Source organism: Cyprinus carpio, chromosome A24 (genome assembly GCF_018340385.1).
Source record: "Cyprinus carpio isolate SPL01 chromosome A24, ASM1834038v1, whole genome shotgun sequence".
In the NCBI taxonomy this organism is placed as follows: domain Eukaryota; kingdom Metazoa; phylum Chordata; class Actinopteri; order Cypriniformes; family Cyprinidae; genus Cyprinus; species Cyprinus carpio.
The window spans coordinates 14086136-14102342 of NC_056595.1; the positions used below are offsets into that span (position 1 = coordinate 14086136).

The 16207-nt window shown below is 34.4% G+C and overlaps 1 protein-coding gene across 1 annotated transcript in view; it reads left to right on the top strand.

Moving 5' to 3' along the window:
- Positions 1-5997: 5997 nt before the first annotated feature.
- The window catches only part of LOC109113599 (thiamin pyrophosphokinase 1-like), a 54350-nt gene continuing 44140 nt past the window's right edge, over positions 5998-16207 (top strand). Inside the window, exons 1-3 of the mRNA XM_042714264.1 lie at positions 5998-6086; positions 11608-11678; positions 15021-15095. Of these exons, the coding sequence (XP_042570198.1) occupies positions 11639-11678; positions 15021-15095 (115 nt within the window). The 5' untranslated portion in view covers positions 5998-6086; positions 11608-11638. The remainder of the gene's footprint in view (positions 6087-11607; positions 11679-15020; positions 15096-16207) is intronic.

Consider the following 16207-nt stretch of genomic DNA (forward strand, 5'->3'; position numbering starts at 1 on the left):
TGCATATTATTCTTCCAAAGTGTAGATGAGTTTATTTGTTCATCGGAACAGATTTTGATCAATTTAGCATCACATTTCAGGATTAAAAACATCACAATAATCCACAAGTAATCTACTGTACAAATCAGTCCATTACATTTTATTAGTTTTCTGTATATTCTAATATACTGTCACCTTTAAAATTTTAAATGTTGTTGTTAACCTTCGTGTTCTGTTCGAGGTCGTTTTAATAGCTTTAAAATAACATTAAAGCCTTTGAAACTTCAAGAATTTTCTCAATCTTATAGAAGTGATTATAAACAAAATGTCAACTTAATAACATGCTTCAAGTGTCCTCCATAAAATGTTGAATTATTTATGTTCAGGATCTCAGTGACCCCAGATATAATGCATGAATGAACACTGATGGATTTGAAACATAAAAACCATAGTGAATCGTAAGGGTCAAAAGCCATAGGTGGGATAGTGTGGGCTATTACTAATACTATTGCTGATAGTGATGATGAGGATGATGATAATGATGATGATTTTTTAAGGCATCAGTTAATTGTTATGTTCCCATTTTGTTGAATATCTGCACTGTAGCATAATGCACAGAATGTTTAAAAAGCACTTCATAGTCTTCATAGAAGATGTTTGAAGCATTGCCATTACTGTATGAGACTGTCTCTGCTGTGACATGAAATAGTTTTTGATACAAAAATAGAGAGAATTTAAATGACTTTGAAGATTATCACAAATACACCATAAAATGCAATAAAAAAAAATCAGGTCTACTTATTGCAGTAGCGAACAATCTGAGAGTTCAGTGTTTCATCTACACATACTTTCAGTCTCCTCAGATACTTCAATCTGTGTGTGTTCCGATTCAGTAAGATCAGTTACTCGCAGGCGGGATCCATTATAACATGTCTGATGCAGAATCATGTGGCAGCCTAAGAGGCACTATAAGCGTTACTGACCTGCTGGTAGCTCGCGGTTATGAAAATTGCACTGTGAGGTTCTACAGACTTCCTCACATTTATATTAATGTTTATGAGTTTGTATTTTTAAGATTTGTTTTATAAATTATAAGATTTGGTAGCCAGGATTTTGACAGTACTGAACCAATTTTCAACATGGGCAAATATCAGCTTTAAATGTACGCATGCCATGTCAAACTATGCTTTAAATGAATAGTATGTACATTGGGATGCAAGGACAATCACTTGTTTTCATTCCTGAATGAATCATTGTTTTTACCAAATCGGTTGACTTTTTTGTTTAGTTGTTGATGGTTTGTTTTGTTCCTTAATGAATCAGTGGCTGTGTCTGAAATTGCATAATCCCTAAGTAGGTACTTCTTTTCACAACCACTAAAAAAATATGCTCTATACAGTATATATGCATGTGTGTAGTATGAATGTAATCAGGACATACTACATCCGTGATGTTGTCATTGTCATCAGTTGCATTTCTTCCCTGCCATTCACAGATCCTCTCCTGTGGGCTCTAGGGATATTAAAGTGTCCATCAGATGTACCCTTCAGAATCTCACCAGAAGTAGTCAGTCCTCCTTTTCGCCAAATGATTTATGAATACTGTGAATTCGCACATAGTAATCTTTTCACATACTTTTCACTGTTATGGAAGTATTCGATTTCAGATGCAGCAAGTATTTTGAATAAATCAGTTTACCAAATGATTCAGTTAATCAATATTTTTAACAAATCGGTTGGCTTTCACTCATAAAGTTGTTGCATCCAAATATGCCTATGCTTCCTTATTATGTAGTAGGCGAAAAACAGTATGTGAAAAGAGTATGTCTGAATTCACCGTAAATAAATAATAATTACTATTCAAAAGGAGTACATACTCAGAGAATGAGTTTTCAGCAGAGAGTCACTTAATTTGTTCCTGATTAAAGGGATACTCCACCCCAAAATTAAAATTTTGTCATTAATCACTTACCCCTATGTCGTTCCAAACCTGTAAAAGCTTCGTTCATCTTCGGAACACAATTTAAGATATGTTGGATGAAACTGGGAGGCTTGAGACTGTCCCATAGACTGCCAGGCAAAGAACAGTGTCACGGTCCATAAAAGGTATGAAAGTCGTCGTCAGAATACTCCATCTGCCATCAGACGTGCAATCTGGGTTACATGAAGCGAAGGGAACACTTTTTGTAAGCGAAGAAAACAAAAATAACAACTTTATTCAATAATTCCTTTGTCAACGGTCTCCTCTGTGTCTCTCCATATCACCGTATGCTGTGTATGCTTTTCTGTATCATCCGCACCACAAAGATGCGCTGTTTCTATGTGTATTTAGCTTTGTTTTGAAAGAAAACAGCGCATCCTTGTGGCGCGGATGACACAGAAGAGCATAGAAAGGTTACGGTGATTTGGGTGGTATGGAGAGACACAGAGGAGACTGTTGACAAAGGAATTGTTGAATAAAGTCGTTATTTTTGATTTCTTCACCTACAAAAAGTGTTCCCATCACTTCATATAACCCAGATTGCACATCGGATGGCAGATGGAGTATTCTGAAGATGACTTTCATATAACTTTTATGGACCTTGAGACTGTTATTTACTTGTTATTTATCAGTCTATGGGACAGTCTCAAGCCTCCCGGTTTTCATCCAAAATATCTTAAATTGACATAGGGGTAAGTGATTAATGACAAATTTTCATTTTGGGGTGAAGTATCCCTTTAAAACTAATTGGCTAATTGACTAATTGGTTCAGTGATTCACTCATAAAGACGGTCATTTCATTCCTGAATGAATCAGTGTTTCGAATGAATCGGTTGATTCAATAATTCACTAATAAGACTAAATGACGTGGTAAATGCTGCATGTTCTTTGATAATAATTGTAAGTGAACATTACATACAGTAAGAATACATTATAAGATCAAAATGTTAAAACAACAAATATCATTTCTGAGGTCTGCCCTGTTTTAAAGCACAAAAGAAAGAGTAGATACTGTATTGAACGTGTGCAAAAGTGAAAAAAGTGAAAGAAACACTTTCTTTTTAAACATGTCATTCTTACATTTGCTATTCATGCCTAAAAATCAAATATTTTCACATCTCTCTTGCTCTCTGCACTTTGCCACAAAGTTGTTCCTCTTAACACAATTGTTTCCATGAATATTCTTTCTCATTTTGCATTGCTGTAAAAGTTTAATATTGTTTGTCTGGCAAAATCTCAAAACAGTTTCAGAAGGCAGAAGTTAACCTTTGCTTATACTTTTACAGGACGGTATATGATGCACCATTGCATCTTATAGACCTTGCATGCACACATCTGAAAGACAGATAAAAATATATTTTCTGAATTAGCTCAGGGATAAACACTTTGAGAAAAATAAAGATTAAAGAGTAAAGAGAATAAAGAGCTTTTAATAAATCATTACATGGTGAACACTGAGATCAAATATTGTTTGTATGTCTCTGAGAGTTGTGACCAGTCTACAGATTTGCTAACATGACGATATGTGAGGTCCAACTGGTGGCCTTGTCCCAGCTGTGTGCTTTGTTCACATGCATTGGAGCTTAAGCGTACTTTAGTGACAAGCTCAGAACATTCCTTTAAACTCTCTGTTTCTATCATAGACTTACATAAGTTCTTTTCTGAGTACCATAACAAACAAAAAGGCTTTGGATTGTCTCAGACTGTCTGCAGTGAATGTTCAGAGGTGTGTGTGTGTGTGTGTGTGTGTGTGTGTGTGTGTGTGTGTGTGTGTGTGTGTGTGTGTGTGTGTGTGTGTGTGTGTGTGTGTGTGTGTGTGTGTGTGCGCGTGCAGGTAGCAGGTATTCACTACATTATGGTGACCAAATGTCCCCACAAGCATAGAAATACCAGTAAATTTTGACCTTGTGAGGACATGTTTTAGGTCCCCATGAGGAAAAAATCTTATAAATCATACAGAATTCAGGTTTTGTTTTTTGTTTTTTTTAAATCTAAAAATGCAGAAAGTTTCTTGTGAGGGGTAGGTTTAGGGTAAGGGTAAAATAGTTTGTACAGTACATCCTGATTTCTTCTCTTTTTGTGTTTATTTCATACTAAATTCAAGGGCCGGTTCTAGACATTTGAGCCCCTAGGCAAAATGAATGTTGGAGGCATCCCACCCCCAATAAAAAGCACTTGAATATGATTATATTCAATTCATATAGCATTTCATTTTAAGTTTTAAAGTCTCTTATGCTCATCAAGACTGCATTTGATCAAAAATTATTATTATCATTTTTATTAGTAGTACTACTAGTAGTAGTAGTAGTAGTATTTTGCAATAATTTGTTCAGTGATTTATTCACAGTTCCTGAATACCCCTTCAGTAAATGAACATCAGTGCTTTTATCATTTCCATATTCTTGTGTAAAACATAGTCCAGTAAACTTTGTTTTATTTACAACTTTGAAAAAAATCATCTTACAGTGTAACTGCTATAGTATCTCAACTTACATTTTCTTAAAATCCTAGGAATTAACCTGTTTTGTTTGTTTGTTTGTTTTTTATCTAATTGTTTTAAGCTAATTTAAAATGTTTATTTATTAAATGAACCTCATGCAAAAATTGTGAAAGAAATATTTGATTTTTTTATTTTTATTTTTTCATAGCTTTGTTATTAGCTTTGCATCTGATGCTGACAAAGTCATGCTTTCATCTATATTGTAATTAGCTTTATCTGGAAGGCATTGCCTGGAAGAACCTATGGCAAATTGAGATTTGATATTATCGCCCATCAAAACACATTTCAAACACGTGGTATGCAACACAGAATGACATGGGCAGAGTACAGATTAAATATTGATTAAATATTGTCATATAGTTTAGTATGGCTTGTGCTGGGTACAGTTGAGTGGAATGTCAGTGATATAGCACTTTTATAATTGTTCCAAAAGTGAGAAATGAACTTGAATGTTCCAGTTTCTCAATTAAGTATCAGAAACACACAGGCAAAAAAAAAAAAAAAACAACTCCTGTTGGACTTCTGCGACTCTAATAATCTGGTTATGTTTATCTGTTTCTTGCCAGGCAGGATGTATCAATGTGTACGAAATGGCAGCCGACTCCGAGGATACAAGCTTGCTTTTCTTACAGTCTTGTCTCAGAAAATCGGCCTTATCAGTCTTGCCCAAGCTGCTATACAGCAGAATAATTTTACAGCTGGCTGAGAAAGCCTTGGCGACCCTGGATCGTGTGCTGTGCAGGCAAAATTTAACCTTGGTGTCCCTTATCAAATTAGAACTGCCTTTTGTTTACCACCGGCTGACAGAAAGCTATATTTGTGATGGGCTTTTTTCTCTGGGTGAGGCCAAGTGCAGCATAGACGCTGATGGATCATTTATGATTTATGTATATGTGGCCACTATTTGTACAGCGCTGACATGAAACCAGGCTCTAGGGACCATGAGCATATGTTTGATAAATAAAGTATGTTGTATTAAAGGTATGAGCACTGTGTGCAGGTCCTGTCATAAATTTAAAATGTAACTATGATGCTGGTGTTTTTTTTAACCACTGACGGATCAACAGATCATTCAGATGTTGCCTTGGATGTTATATCAATATTCAGAAATAATATTCTGAAATATTTGACATTTGAATGCTGTGATTGACTAAGCTGAACTGAGTATTGACTGTAAAGTATTAAATCTCAAACAACTGTGATTCTTTTTTTAAGGTTCTGTTTGTATCAGATTAATCAATCAAAATATCAATAAGGAAATTCTCTTATTTTTCATTTTTTTAATTAACCATTTTATTTATTTACCATTTTTAATATATTTATTTAGTTGTTCAGCTAAGTACTTCTACTTATCTACTTATTTATGCATGTATTTAGTCATTTATGTACTTGTTTATTTATATGTGGATAGATAGATAGATAGATAGATAGATAGATAGATAGATAGATAGATAGATTCTTTCTCGTTCTCGCTCTCATCGCATGTGCAGGGGAACAGTCCACCTCTAGATGTCGCTGTGACAAACGTCACACAACTTTCTGGAGCGCAAGCGCTTGTCTTCGTCACTCGTTGGTTGTACACAAATGTGGACTGGACACATGCTGCTGCTGGAGAGCTATTCACAGAGTGAGTAGACTAGAAATACGGGCTGTGTCTGTTAACCTAGCGAGCTGACTACCTAGACAGCGTTTTTGGGGACTATATGCTCATTCGATGCCCAAAACATTTACTACACGAACGTTGAAAGCGCATACTATACGTTGCCTAAAAATGCTGTCTAGGTAGTCGCTGACTAGGTTTTGTGACTCAGCCAACTGTCAAGCGTTCAGTAAGCTGTCGCGATCATAGACTGTATAAAAACAGTTCGCTGTACAGTATCTGTATTTTGATGGCATGTTTTAGTTAGCTTAACTTTTATGACCGTTCCTCTTTGCCCGTCTGTGTAGTCTTTGCAATGCAATCATTTCTTTATAATATCTCTCTAGAAGTTTACTTTGAGAGACTAAGCCAGAGTGTGAAAGTTTATGATGCTGCTAAAGATTTGAGTGAAATCGTGCCAGAGCAGAAAGCTGTAGATAATGATGTTTGACTTTAATTAAAAACACATTCTGTCTCTGCAGAAGCTCTTGCTGTGTGATTTTCTTGTGCACATAATGAGGGAGTTATTAAAGTTTGTAAATTGTAATTTGGGCACTCAACCTGAGAATGAACTCTGGCTCTTCTTTTAAAGTACAAGAACTGATGTCAAGCAGAGAATTTTCCCAGACTAAGTCAGAGTGCCTTGAAATTTCAGTCAATAGAACTAATTACAAAAACACCCAGAGGGAAAGAACTACACAACAAGAGCCGAAATTAATTAAAGACACAATGAAGGAAAGAAAGAACTTACTTTAACCATTGACAAGGCTGGGGTTTTTTAACTTTACTGGTAGTCTCACGGGCCTTTTAAAGTTCAAAACACACTCCCTCAATCCCATTCATTTACCGACTTGTGATTAAAGGTAATTGTGAAGTGTTTACGCTCAGAATCACCTTTCAATTGTGCTTAATTCATATTCAACTTAATGATAGTAATTATAGCGATTGCATTTATTTCATACATAACATTTTTGTAAATTGCACATTTGCAAAAATAACTTGTACAACAAGAATGAATGTATGTATTTCTTTCTTGGATGGAACACATTAAAAGTATTTGTGTGTTGTAATTCATATTCTAAGCATTCTGAAGTCATAAATAGCATTGTTTGAGTCTAAGCATTCTGAAGTCATAAATAGCATTGTTTGAGTCAGTGAGTTCCAAGCTAGTCAGTGAGTTCATGAAATTCTGAAGTCATAAATAGCATTGTTTGAGTCAGTGAGTTCCAAGATTTTGAATACTAATGTTCCTTAATCAAAATGTATCCAATCTGATTTAAGATTTTAAAAGTTCTGTTTACAGTATATGAACCCTAAATTATGCAGTGTGGTTCATCTTTTCATTGACATTATTCCGTTGCGAAACTGTGATAAAAATATTTTTTCCTGTTGATTGGACCATTTCAGATCTACACCACCCTTTTCAATCTGATAGGAATTTTATTTGGATTGAGCGAAATCAAACTGACTGAGGTGTTTATATGATGGCTTTTCAGTCTGATTAAGCCATAAATCCAGCTGATTATTTGGGTCCATGTAAACATAGCTATTATTCATAAAACTTAAATTCTTATCACAAAACTATTGAATGGCTTCAGAAAAAATTAAAATAAAAGCACAGGTCATATAGACCAATTCTGTGGTGTATTCATGAGACTTTTGCGTCTGATTTTGAAGCTGGAAAGCTCCGGCCCCATTCAATTGCATTGTAATTAAATGATTCTTCAGATCATCTCTTTTTGTGTTCCACTGAAGAAATAAAGTCATACGGGTTTAAACCAGCATGAGGGTAAATAAATAATGACAAAATAATAGAATAAATAATGAGAAGTTTAAATTTTTAGGTGCACTGCTCCTTTAAAGGAATGAAAAATGAATAAAAAAAAAAAATTACTCACCCTTCATGCCATCCAAGAAGTAAATTATTTTTTTTCTTCTTAGGATAAGTTTTTTCAAGTTAATTTAGTTTTTTTATGCAAATCTGGTTCTGATGAGAAAACTAATTTTTGGATGGCTTGAGGGTGGGTGAACTATTCATTTAAAGGGGTTTTCGTTTGGTGTGAATGTTATTATTTTTAAAGGGGTCATATGACGTTGCTAAAAAGAGCATTTTGTTGCGTATTTGGTGTAATGAAATGTGGTTTAAGGTTAAAAAAAAAAACATTATTTTCCACTGAATGTACATTATTGTTGCTCCTCTATGCCCTCCTTCCTGAACTCTATCAGATACCGACGAGAAAACAACAAAGGTGCGATTTTTACAAAGCCCATCACTCTGAAAAGTGAGGTGTACGCTGAGGTAGTATTCTCAAGTGAAGCGAGTTGAGGCTTGGACCCGGATTTGTGCTTCTGACACACTGTGAGCATGGGAACTGTAGTGTACACCATAAGTTGTTCTAAAAACGTTTAGCTTAAATGTTTTAATATAAAATAAACAGCGCTCATAAACGGCTGCTGACTAGTAACAACCGAAGCGAGTTGAGGTTGACCCGGATTGGCTGAATCACCACTCAAGAATACAATGTGTTGTGATTGGCTGAATACCTCAAGCGTGTGACGGAAATGTTACACCCCTTACCATACTGTGATGCCGTCTCCCGGCATGACCAGACAAAACCAATAAAACCCATTACAAACAATGCATTTGTTGCATCCAGTGGGGACATAATTACTGATTATAATGACTTATACTGTCTTTTTATGCATTGTGTTGTGTATCGCGCCACGTAAAAACCATGTCTGCATTTGTGATCAGAGAAACGACAAACAACAAGCGCTACTCTACACTGCTTAAAACTTGCATTTGAATCATCAGTGGCAAATTCTTTAATATAAAAAATGTACTTACAGGCTGTGAGTCAGAAGCGCGAGACTGTCCTTGCAAAGTTGGAACTGCCCCACTTTATAGAAACAGCCTTTGTGCACAGATGCATTAAAGTATACTCTGCAGGTTCAGGAAACTGTCCTTCATAAAATGCGTCACACACTGTGGGCTTGAGTGAGGAACGGCCGGCAGACTTGAGAATGGCACAGCCAGCGGATTCAATGAAGGAGCCACATGTGATGAGCCCAGGCTGGACTCTGCTTTGTCCACGGTGAAAGCCGATCCGGCGATCCACAGCGGGAAGTTGATGTATTTCCTCAGCGACCAGCACGGATCAGCTCTAGGCATGACAAAGTGGATATCGTCCTCTTTTGGAAGACCAAACAAAGTAGTTTCTCTTTCACAACGAAACACACAGCGTCTCAACAACATGGCGCAAGCGGCAACAGTGAGAATAAAAGTTACGCCTTCTTTCTTTGTGTGAACATTTGGGCGGTGTTATGTAAATCTTCCCACACAGTGACTTAGACGTGGGGGCATGTTTAAATGAGGTGTTTCACGGGGGCGTGGATAAGTCTTAACTTTTATGGATTTGAGACTTTAGTCTTTGCAACTTTACAGATCTTTATGCACCAAAAGCTTGTAACACTCCAAAGAGAAAGGAAAAATTGAAATCGCATCATATGACCCCTATAAGGCCCACCCGCTTGAGTTTGTGAGTTTCTGGTGCAAACTTTTTTTGACAGCACTCTACTTTCATCAATAGTGTTGTGGGTGTCAGGTTGGATTAGACCCTTTTAGTTGCTATGTTGAACCAGTTTAGCAGAGTGTTAGGGATACCCCTCTCTACCTGCATTGATCTGTTGCTCTCAGCAGGATTGATCCAAGTAATGACATTTTGTCTGTTGAGTAAATAATTCTATATTTATCTTGCATAAAGCTCAAAGTGCTGTCCTCTCAAACATTGCTGTCGTAAACAGCAAGGATAAGATATCTGCTTCAGAACAAGATACAACCGTCAATGAAATTATTTTGTCTGGTCTTAAAGCTTGAAGCTTTTTAGTTTGTGATTTAAATGACATGTCTGTCAAAACCTTAGTGAAAAAGAAGTATATTTTAGTATATGAAAATGAATGTAAATGTTAAAAAATGCAAATGAAAATGTATTATAGTTTAAATTTTTATTCAGTGCAGTTAACTTAAAAACCACTTTATATGTAATTTCATAACTTCTGTTGTCTTTGAAATATGGTTAAAGAGTCCTGACAAATGTACTGAAAAACATTTATGGTAAACTAAAATATACTTTAATGTAATTTCTATTAAAATGGTCATTTATTTAAAGTCATATATTTAAATATATTTCCAATTACACATATGTAATAATGAAGTTGTAATTTAGTACATTTCAAATATATTAACTTTAAATTCAAACTTTAATATCAAGCTGCATATTAAAGTTAAAATTTTAATTATGTGCTTTACAAAGTACTTTAAAGGAAAAGTTTTAATCTGACATTATTGCAAAGTGCACTTTTTAAAAGTTTACTTAAATGTGTTAAAACAGTTCTGCAAGTGTACTCTCTTAACCGGCCTTTTATTTCATTAATATTATATTGTATTTTCTGCAAGTACACTGAAAAAATTTTCATTCAGAAATAAAAATTCAGTAAATTTTACAAATAATTATAAATAATCAATTTTGAAGTAGAAAGACTGAAATAGTATTTTCTAGAGACTAGCGGATATTATTATTATCATTGAATCATCCACTCAAGAGATTCATTCAAAAACAGTGAATTAGTGTGTTGCTTGGAGATGTGCAGCAGTTGAGCCTGTTTTGTACTATTTTTGTTGACATAGCAAAAATACAAAAGTAACTGCCAATTTTTTGTCTAAAATTTACGTTACCCAGTATTAACTTTTGTTTATTGAACTGTTGTATAAAAGCAGCATCATACTCATAAATTTGTTGTCGCAATCAACGGCTGGAGTGCCCTGGTTGTCCACTAGAGGCACTCCATCCCAGAATTCTGCCACTCTATCAAGGACTTCATTCCCCATTATCCTCTGCCCGGTCTCATCAGCACTCATTGTTTGCGCCTGTGTCTCATTAGCATGGTTAACTCACCCTATGTAAGCCCCGTTCTCCCTGTCATTCTTTGTTGAGTCTTGTATGTGTTATTACTGCAATTCTAAGTCTTGTATTCTGGTTCTCCTGTATCTTGGTTCCTTGTCTTGGTTATTCTGCCTGCAGTTCATGACAGTGACTACCGATTTTTTATTATTTTTTTAAATGGGAGCCTGGGAGGTTCTTGGGATGAATATGCTGAATAAGAGTTAGACTGGAGACCTTAAGGTAAGCTAGTAATCTATTACAGGGGCAGAGCAACAATAAGTTCAATAGGAAAAGTTAGTGTTCACAGGACAAAGAGTTCTTGTAGACAGGACGGTGAGTGATCTGATCCTCTAGCTGAACATTCCATCCATTTGTATGATTTTTATGTATTTGAAATACTTTAAATGGTCTGTAGTGTTTGTTTTTCAGCGCGTCTCTTTATCTGTCATAATTATTAAGCTATTATTTTGATTAGAACTTCTAATTAGAACATATATTAACTCCACAGAAACAAAGCATTTTTGTTGTCTCCTAAAATTATTTGTGTTTTTCTTTTTCTTCTATAGTTGATGAATCCAGCTTGTTATAAACACGACCATGGATGAATTCGCTCCATTAGATTGCCTTTTGCCTTCAGGTATTTATTCATTTTAAACTTATTTAAAATTCTGAATGTATTTATTCTTGCCCAAGCATGCATTTACACTTTGTCCTGAAGAACATAAACATAGTTAATAAATATATCATAGTTCAATGCAGTTACACTTCAAGTGCTTTTAAATTGGCCACTTTGCATGTTCATAGTTATTATAATGTGCTATGTTTTATGCATTCTAACTGAGTTGTAATGTAAATCTTTTATTTACAGTGTTTTTTTTTAATTCACTATGGCTAAGAATAATATTTTCAAAGAAAAGAAATGGTTTCCTATGTCCATCATTTGTGTTTCTTATGCATCTCCACAGTGTTTATTCAGGTGTTATTTTATTTTATTTTATTTTATTTTATTTTATTTTATTTTATTTTATTTTATTTTAAGCATTTACTCTATCACAGATGAGACTACACAAATATGGGCATATTGATGATGCCAAATATTTTATCACAACGTGGGTTTCTGGGTGCATTTTTATTAGATCTCTACATATAGTATAGGTTCTATTAATATATTAACCTAAAACTTTGCTGTTTACTTAAGAAAAGAAAAAACAGGCGCTATTAAAACCAGCCAGCTTAATATGCAACTTTGTTTCAAAGGTCAGGCAGTGTTTTTTTTGCAACTTTGTTTCAAAGGTCAGGCAGATTAGTTAATGAGCCCAGTCAAGTTGACTTTCTGCAGAGATGGATAACAGCCCCACCCCCACCCACCCATGCAATAACTGAACAAAAAAAGCCATGTTTCTAAGAATCTGAGAGCAGTCTACAGGGAAATAATTGATTTGTTCTGGAGGAATTTTTTTTTTACTCAAAATTATATCCCTCTCTGGGAAGGTGCTCCATAAGTACATGACCAGAAACTAGGTAATCAGGCTGTAATGATTGGCTAAGAATTGCAGCCATGATTTCAGTGTGTCTGAGACTGCCTATGGTCAATATAGTAATGAATGCATCCTCAATGACTAACATATCAACCTTTGTCCTGGTCTTAACTTCCCTGCAAATGTTCACTGGTAAGTTGGTAAAGTTTCATGGGCACACCACTAAATGGCTGTACCTCTTTTGCACTGCATTTCACTGCAAAACCTGTGTCTTCACAAACTGCAAACCATGCTGTTTATCCAGACATGAAAAGATTTATGAATTTTTTAAGATTCTTAAAATGCCTTCTTTCGAAGGCATCCTCACTAGAATAAATTTTTGGAAATATAAAGAGCAGTTCCAGATGTAGACTGCAGTGCAGTATTATTTATATACTATTATAGTATTTATGTATTTTGTTTATTTTTTAAATATATAAAAAGCTGCTTCTGTAAATAAGATGAATTCCTTGTGCGTGTAAATGTTTGGCAGTAAATCTCATTCTAAGTAAATATTTTGAGTTGGCTTTCATTTTTATATTTTCAGTTTAATTTTAGTTTATGTTTTAGGGTGTTTTTTTGTGATTTGCATTTTTAAGTTAATAATAATCTATACTAATCAAAGTTAACTTTATTTTTTAATAATTCTATTTATTTTTAATTTAATTTTTTAATTTATACGTATTTCAGTTTTAGATGTAGTTAGACTAATTTTAGATTTTAGTACTTCAACTTCAACTTATTTTTAGTTAGCTGCCAAATAAACATTTCTAATTTTTTTCAAAGCAACATTTCTACTTTTCAACTGTAGTTAAATTTTATATCACATTCCCATAAGGTCCACATACTCGAGAGATTAAAACAAAAGACTCATGAGAACAAAAATGCCCTGGAATTGATGCACTCATGTGCCCTTACACTTCTCTGAAATGTTCTGTATAACCCTTCAGTAAAACAAAGACTGAAGACATGCCCCAGATTTTTGACCTAGTCCAAAAATACGCCATTCTCATGTCTCAACATGTGCTTCCGATCCTTCAATTCATACATATTCAATAAATTTATATTTAATGGAAGGCTGTTTAGAATAAGAATGCGTTTCATGTCCTATTCATTCTAATTTGTGAACTAATCAAACCCAGCTTGTTAATGTGTTGAATTGCAAATTTGTTTTATCCTATTGAAGGGCAAGCTCAGCTAGTTTGGTATATGATAATTTCTGTGTATGTAAATTGATATTTCCAAAAGTAAATATTCAAATGTGGAAAATGTCCTTGGTGCCCTACTAAAAGTGTATGCTTTCATATATGTAATTTACAGGAAGAGGATATCTGTGGCTGAAATGTGAAAAACCAATGTGGTATAACTGTTGCAAAATACAGATGTTTCTTATTTGAGTCGTCTACCTTTCGGCAATGGTGTTGCGACTAGCTCATGTTCACTTATACACTGTGTGCGCACTTTAGGACCTTGATATTTCCCCAGTCTGTTCCACAAGGTATGTTCTGTTCACAACAGCGTCAGGATACCTGTGATTTTCTTCGGAGAGAGTTTTGACACGTACACTGTGTACTCCACTCTGTGTTTTTTTATTTTTTTAAACTATGTGCACTAAAAAACATGCATTCATGATGCTGTATGTTCTTAATGCTGCCAGCATTTAGCCATGTGGAGATTTTGGGATGTTGTTCAAATGTGTGAGCACCTTGGCTCTGGAATATTTTGCAATTAAATGTGTGAACCCATGCATTTGGGACTGTTTGGAGTGCTGAGATGCCTTACAGAACTATCTTGAAATATTAAAAACACAAAATTATAGAGTGACCGCGTTTCATTTTCTCCCATAGAGTGTTTCAGACTGTGTAGCTGGATCAGTATGTAACAAAGTAACTTGTATGTTGGAACTGTAGCCTACTGTTAAGCACACATGCTCACATTGAGCTTTGGTGCGCAAGTGGGACATACCACCTTTTCTTCCTATTATTTACTGCACTTCCTCAAATAGTTAGTTAATAACTTTAGGGTTCATCTCCAACAAAGAAATAAGAAATTTCAAAGAAACCCCATGTTTCATTAATGTTATTTCTTTCATTCATTTATTTGCCCAATTAAATATGTAAAATATGTTTATATATTATAGGAGCTTATACATAGTGTTTTGCTGAGTTAATTTTTTTGAAATGTTCTTTACTGACTATAATTGATTTCGAATTGATTACAAAGAACAAAAGTGATCTTTTACATTTAATGTTAATATTTGTATAAGCGTGAGATAGCATTGGTTTTATTAGCTGCTTCTATTTAGAGCTGTATCTCACCAGATTAAACCAAATATTACAAGGATTTTTTTTTTCTTTCTCAGTTTCACTTCATTCAGACTTCATTGTAACCACAGGATGCTGTTGAAATCTAGCTGCCCATTAATGTTCACTTTCTGTGCGTTTCTTCTGTTCTTTCACCAGGTAAACAAAGGATTGGCTTGGTTATCCTAAATCAGCCGATAGATGAGCAGTTCTTCCATGTGCTGTGGAGTAAAGGTATTGATTTTGTGATGAATATCACATTGGTCAATGACTTGATCAGTGTCTGTATTTGTCTGACTTGCTTGTGCATTAGACAATGGTAACTCAAAATTGTTCACCTTACTAAGATTTTTGCATTCACTGACAATAAAATTGCTAGTTGGAACTTGTACTATCTGTTGTAAGCCACTTGAACTCACTTTCAGACATTTCTGAGGAAAAGTTCATCTTATTTTATAAATTGAGTTGATTTTATTTTGAAGTTGTAGTTGACACCCAGTTAGAGTGAAGTCAACTTATCTGCGTATGCTCATTTGAAATTTGTCATGGCAACCGGCTGCGATGGGGTTTCCAAGGATTTTCCCAGGAGCTCCCTTCGAAAGTTTGAAAGTTTGCATCCGCCATCTTGTCACGATGCCAGTGGTAACTTTCCCTGACGTCTTTGTCGAAGAGAAACATTCCTTTTAATTCTACTTCAGATAATTTGGCTTTTTCAGCTGGGGATTTACAGATTTCTGAATTAATACTTAGGCACTATACAGCTGTTAATCGGTCATCTTTGGCAATATTGCATTATTTGTAAGATCTCAACTGTCAACATTTGAAGTGGATCAAAACCTTTCAGCAAAGTTGTCCTAAAACCTATAACCAAAATGCAATTAATACTCAACTTTGAACTTTTTTTGATCCACTTCAAATGTTGACTATATATGTGTGTGTGTGTGTGTGTGTGTGTGATGATGCCTGTATAACCTGTAATGAATAACACACAATGGATGAGCTATGTTTTTATATATGTTTTTTTTTCTTTTTTTTGTTCTTATAGTTTTTTTATTTTTTTTTAGTATTTAATAAAGTTAGAAATATTAAAAAAAAAAATACTATAAGTATATAAAAAAATACTAAGATACACAATGCATGTAGGCAAATTGGGACGCACCGACTTTTTAATTATTTTTTTATTTATTTTTTTTTAGCTGCCTTGTCAATTAAAAATTAAGTCAAATTATTTCAATGATATTCTAATTCAAATTCAATTCAATAATTTTTGAATATATACATATATATATATATGCCTTGACAATTATATATATATATATATATATATCTAATTCAATTCAATTCAA